General features: G+C 61.3%; 3 protein-coding genes across 3 annotated transcripts in view; all 3 read left to right on the forward strand.

Moving 5' to 3' along the window:
* The window catches only part of VDBG_04954 (conserved hypothetical protein), a gene marked incomplete at both ends in the record, with an annotated part of 2338 nt that extends 1812 nt beyond the window's left edge, over nt 1-526 (forward strand). Inside the window, one exon of the mRNA XM_003005302.1 lies at nt 56-526. Coding sequence (XP_003005348.1) covers nt 56-526 — 471 coding nt within the window. The remainder of the gene's footprint in view (nt 1-55) is intronic.
* A 1933-nt stretch (nt 527-2459) lies between these two features.
* On the forward strand, nt 2460-4021 carry VDBG_04955 (conserved hypothetical protein; the record flags this gene model as incomplete). The annotated part of the gene is made up of 5 exons (XM_003005303.1): nt 2460-2769; nt 2851-3147; nt 3205-3335; nt 3394-3879; nt 3932-4021. 5 exons carry the CDS (start codon nt 2460-2462, stop codon nt 4019-4021), a joined length of 1314 nt encoding a protein of 437 aa, XP_003005349.1.
* Nucleotides 4022-4969: 948 nt separating this feature from the next.
* VDBG_04956 (F-actin-capping protein subunit beta) lies at nt 4970-5563 on the forward strand (the record flags this gene model as incomplete). Its single annotated transcript, XM_003005304.1, has 2 exons — nt 4970-5036; nt 5133-5563. Coding segments are annotated over 2 exons (462 nt in total), but the record flags the coding sequence as incomplete, so codon positions are not given.
* Between the last annotated feature and the right edge of the window lie 4 nt (nt 5564-5567).

A 5567-nucleotide genomic window follows, 5' to 3' on the forward strand; every position in this document is an offset into this window, starting at 1 on the left:
GCTCTTTGAGGTCATCCCCGTCTACGGACTCCTGGGCTACCTCCCGTTTGTGCAGACCTGGGGCGTCGGCGGCCTGCAGCAGCCGTGGGAGATGTATCCCCTCGCGGCGGTCTACGGCTTCGTCCTCGGCGGTCTCAGCGGGTACTGCCGCTCGGTGTACGGCGAGCTCATCCCGCCGGGCTCGGAAGCGGCATTCTACGCGCTGTACGCCATCACGGACAAGGGCTCGAGCGTGTTTGGCCCAGCGATTGTCGGCGCCATCATTGACCGGTGGGGGCACATCCGGCCGGCGTTCTGGTTCCTGGCGGCGCTCGTAGGACTGCCGGCGCCTCTCATCTGGTTTGTGAACGTTGATCGTGGCAAGCGCGAGGGCGAGAAGCTGGCCGAGACGATCGACAGCTTCAAGGTGCGGCAGGCGTCGGAGGATGCGGGCACAGACACTGACAGCGGCAGCGAGGACCGGCCCATCCTCAGCGCGTACGATGACGACGACGACGACTACGAGGAGAACGACAGGCGCCACTGATGTTCCTGATTCCCACGTCCCCTTCTCCATCCCGAGTTGGGGATGCCGCCTTTTGCATTAGTTGACTGCATAGCGTTGGCGTTTGGCACTTCTCCATTCCAGGTCGTTGGGAGATGACCGCGACACTTGATTGATAATAGTATTCACCTAGTACATACCTAGCTATCTTTTTATGTAAATGATCTATGGCAATACGAATCTCACGCTGTGTTCGTGTTTGTACTATGCTTGTTTCTTTCTCGCCGGATGCAACCGCAGCGAATACGGCCACGCTAGATAAACCCACGTCTTCAGCAATTTCGTCTATGGCAACCACGTTCGGGGCTGAGAGACGCGGGCCGGCTGAGGAGAGGCATGGCACACGATGCGCGATTCAGGGGTGCAGGAGGCTAGGAAGCCACCAGTACGTTGGTAGGGAGGTAGGTAAGGTACCTAGGTGGTAGGTACCCTAGGTAGGTACATCTACTGGTCACTGGTAAGGTGCCTTGCCTCCTTGGGGGCTGCAGGCGCGAAATGACGTGGAGGTGCTACGTTTGGTACCTTCATCCCTTGAGGCCTGAGAACGACCTCAGGTACGCGCGACGGTACGTACTAGAAGCTTCAGATTCCACGGCAGAATTCAGCTTGCCGACGAGGGTTATGACATCGCTTGATCGCGCTATATCCGATAGAAATCTCTCCAGGAGGCGGTTGAGCCGGGTTCCTGGCTCCCAAGCTCCTGAGACCGTTCTCGGGCCTAAAGGGATAGACAGGGTAGGGTGACTAGCAACTCCGCCAGCTCTCGCAGGCCACAGCTCACAGCTCACAGCTCGCAGCCCACAGCCCAGAGCCCACAGCCCAGAGCCCACAGCCCAGAGCCCACAGCCCAGAGCCCACAGCCCAGAGCCCACAGCCCAGAGCCCACAGCCAACAGCCAACAGCTCACGTGACACTCCTCTTCTGACCCACCCCCCGGACGCTACCAGTACATTGTGTTTTTCGGGGTGGCTGGTTCGAGCAGGGACCGCTTCGTTGCCCGTTACGCTTAGACGGCCAGCAATCTGGAGAAGTCGATCGCGCGCTTCTGCACCGGTCTGGGTCCTGCTGCTGCAAAGCGCTTGACCTCTTCTCTCCCCTTGTACCTTGCTCCTTTTTTGCCTGTCCTGTCTACGCTCGACCTCGGGAGATCTTGATCTTGCTCAACGACACCTGCGAATCGACAGACCTATCCATCCAAGGTTACCTTGCCTTGCCTAGGGACCTGCATACCCTCACAGCAGCAGAGCAGTAGCCGCCAGACACCGGGCGGTAGACCCCAAACGCCAGGAGTACCCCCCCCCCCTCACCACACACCACCTTAGCCCCCCTCAAAAGACACGCCCAAGAAAGTTAGCAGAATGCAAGCTCTGCACCTTTCATCAACAACACCACCCGCCCGCTCGCCTCGCCTCCTGCCACCCCCAACCCGCGATTCCGTCCGCGTCGCATCCCCACGGGGTCATTGATTCCACTCCTCGTCAGTAATCGATTGCCGCCGTTTCCGAGTCGCCCCTGCGCCATTGCATCGCGTAGCTGGACGGCCTGGGATTCCGGGCGCATTCGGATTTATCTTTCCTTCTTCCCTCGTCTTCGACCAACTCACTCTGTCTCGTCTTGTTCCGTCTCGTTCTCGCCTTTGTCAACAATCAGGTCGACACGCTTTTTTTCTTCGTGGCGCGCGACGAGAACCTTCGATCTCTGCGGGGAAGGGGTTCAGGAAAAAAAAACATCACACATCAAGACACACGACGGACGCCAAGGACAACATTGTTCATTACTCAGCTGCGCGAACCACCGGGTCCCCTCAGGCGCGCATAGCTCTCGCCCCTCGATTCCTCCACCCTCCCCGGCATCGCGGCATCAACGGCACGGAAGGGCACACAGCAAAAGCGCGACACGCGACACGCGGCACACAATGTCGGCGAGCCCCAGGAAGCGCAGCCGGGCCGAGCCCGCCGAGGACACAAAGGCCGAGTGCCCGTTTGAGGTGAAATACGAGAGCGAGGACATCAAGACAAAGGCGCCCAAGGCGGCCAAGAGGCGGAAGCAAGCACAGCAGCTGGGCGGCGCGGGCGGCGCGATACCGAGGACGACGAGATCGCAAGGTTCAGCCCTCGCCTTCACGCCGTCCGGCTCGTTCAAGAATGACGAGAATATGGATCTCCGCTACTGGGTCGAGCCGCGGGACAAGTGGATGGCCATGACGAGATACAACAGCTTTGTTTGTGAGTTTTGACTCTGCTTTTCCCTTTTGCGCGTCCCGCCTGCCCCGGGCCGTTCGCGACCAACCAGCTGACGGGCGCTAGTAAACTCGGCCAAGTACTTCAGCGAGGGCTTCATCTACATCTCCAACGGCATGTCGTCGCCGACGAACAACCAGGTCAAGGTTGACGAGAACGGCGTGCGGCAGAGGATGCCCAACGAGTGGGTCGGCCGCATCCTGGAGATCCGCGCGGCGGACGAGCACCACGTCTACGCGCGCATCTACTGGATGTACTGGCCCGAGGAGCTGCCGGTGCAGACCAAGGACGATGGCAAGTTTGTGGCGCGCGCCGGGCGACAGCCGTATCACGGCGTCAACGAGCTCATCGCGTCCAACCACAGTACGTATCCTCCCTCGGCTGGGGTAGACGGCGCCACGAGGCTAACGGGCAGCACAGTGGACGTGATCAACGTCGTCAGCGTCACGGCCGAGGCCAAGGTCAAGCAGTGGTTCGAGGAGAACGACGACGAGATCCAAGACGGCCTCTACTGGCGACAAGCGCTCGATGTTCGCACCCTCAGCCTCTCGGTATGTAGCCCCCCTCCATTCCTGCACGTGGGATTCCTCGTCGTGCTGACCAGGCCAGTCTGTGCATCGGACCTGCAAGTGCAAGCAGCCCGCGAATCCCGACAAGACGCTCGTCGCGTGCTCCCAGCCCAACTGCAGCACGTGGCTCCACGACGAATGCCTCAAACACGACGCCCTCATGCGGACCTTTGCGGTCCTTGGTACCGATCAGCCCTATATTGCGCCGCCGCCGCCACCACCACCCGCCGCAGCGGAGAATGGGGAGACGGACGACAGCAAGCCAGACCAGGAAACGGGCCGGCCGCTGAGCCCCCCGGACAACGGTGTCGAGGTGCAGCAGTCGATCGACGCCAAGCCGGGCGTGTCGCCCGAGGCGGCCGCAGTGGGCAAGGAGCGGCTCTCGACGCCGCGAGACAGCGCGCCGCGGCGGCGGCGGCGGCGGCGGCCAGGGGGACACCGACGGTGGGCACCATCACGGCGGCGCCCGGGGCTCGCTGCGCAAGACCAAGGTGCCCAAGCGCGGCAAGGCCAGCGCGGCCAGGCCGTACGAGGGCCTGTTCGAGGCGACGCTCAAGGTGGCGGAGAATGTCGTCGAGATACGGGACCTGCGGGCCAATGTGACGGGCGGCGTCCAGGTGTGGACGGAGCCGCTGGTGTGTCTCGTCTGCCACACGACCATCAGCTAATGGGAAGGCTGAGCTGTGTGCTGGGAGTGCCAGTGTCGTGCCATGTCCTCTTCAGCTGTATTTATTATTTTATCCCCCACGGGCCCTTTGTTGGGGGTTGTCACTGGCAAGGCCGGCAGGCATGGTCAGCAGGCTCGACGGATGGGAATTTTTTCCCTTCCATTCTTGATTCTTCCCTTGACCCCTCAGAGAGCGCGGTTTTCTTTTCTTCACCAAGGCGTTCAAAGCGGACTGGAGTCGGGGCTTTCTGGTTTGTTCGGGGGTGGTGCAGGGGACTATGGTAGCAGGAGGCCCGAGGTGGTGAGGCTTTGGATGTGACAGAGCGCGTTGGTGCTCGTTGTGGTCGAGGCGACCTGGGGGTGAGATGGCATCTATATTCGTTCGTATCTCTTTTTGGAATGAGCATTGGTGTTTGTGTTTGTTTGTCTGTCTGTCTGTTCGTCTTGGTAGATGTGTCGGCGGATATGGACGATGTGTTGACCACGAGCTCTTCAGCCAGCCGCCCGCGCCTGGCACCTGTAATTATAAGCAAACACAGCATCATGCAAAGTCGTCGAGAATCTGTAATGGGCGGGTGGCATCCTAAGCAACTAAGCTCCCTACAGCACCTATCTTGGTAGGCAGGTACCTAGCTATCCAGTCAAGCCGGCGAGACAGGTAGGCAGGTACCTAAGCTAGAGGTGTCCAGGGAGATAGGTAGGTATCTTAGGCCCCTTGGCCCCAAGCTCTACGGCGAGCTTCGGCGCGCGTCGAGGCTGGGGTAGATCAGCACCCGTTTCGTGCTACTTACCCCGCCACGCCCGGACGACAACTACTACTCCTTCTCCATCGCCTGTTCGGCTCCTCCAGAATCCAGACCACCCTACGTCAATCGACGAGAGCTCCCATCATTCACGACCGCACCACACCCCTCGCCCGGTCCACACCAACGGCATTGGACTCGAATCGCTGTCTTCTGCCCATTCACACATCGCATCATCACGATGGCGTCCGCCGACCCCTTCGACTCGGCGCTGTAAGCTCCCCCTTCTGCTGCTGCTGCTGCTGCTGCTGCTGCTGCTGCTGCTGCTCCCCGTTGTCCTTGCTGTCCCATTAACATACCGCCCCCCAGCGACCTCCTCCGCCGCCTCAACCCCAAGCACACGGCAACCCACCTCAGCTCGATCATCTCCCTGGCGCCCGACCTGACCGAAGACCTCCTCTCGTCGGTCGACCAGCCCCTCGGCGTGCGCCGCTGCCGCCAGACGGGGCGCGACTACCTCCTCTGCGACTACAACCGCGACGGCGACAGCCACCGGTCCCCCTGGAGCAACGAGTTTGACCCGCCGCTCGACGAGGCCGGGCCCGGCGGCGTCAGCGGCGGCGGCGCCAACGACGGCGCCGGCGAGGGCGCCATCCCCAGCGAGCGCGTCCGCCGCATGGAGGTCAAGGCCAACGAGGCCTTTGACGTCTACCGCGAGCTGTACTACGAGGGCGGCGTCAGCAGCGTCTACTTTTGGAACCTCGACGACGGCTTTGCCGGTGTTGTGCTGCTGAAGAAGTGTGA

The sequence above is a fragment of the Verticillium alfalfae genome, genomic scaffold (assembly GCF_000150825.1).
Source record: "Verticillium alfalfae VaMs.102 supercont1.5 genomic scaffold, whole genome shotgun sequence".
Classification (NCBI taxonomy): Eukaryota; Fungi; Ascomycota; class Sordariomycetes; order Glomerellales; family Plectosphaerellaceae; genus Verticillium; species Verticillium alfalfae.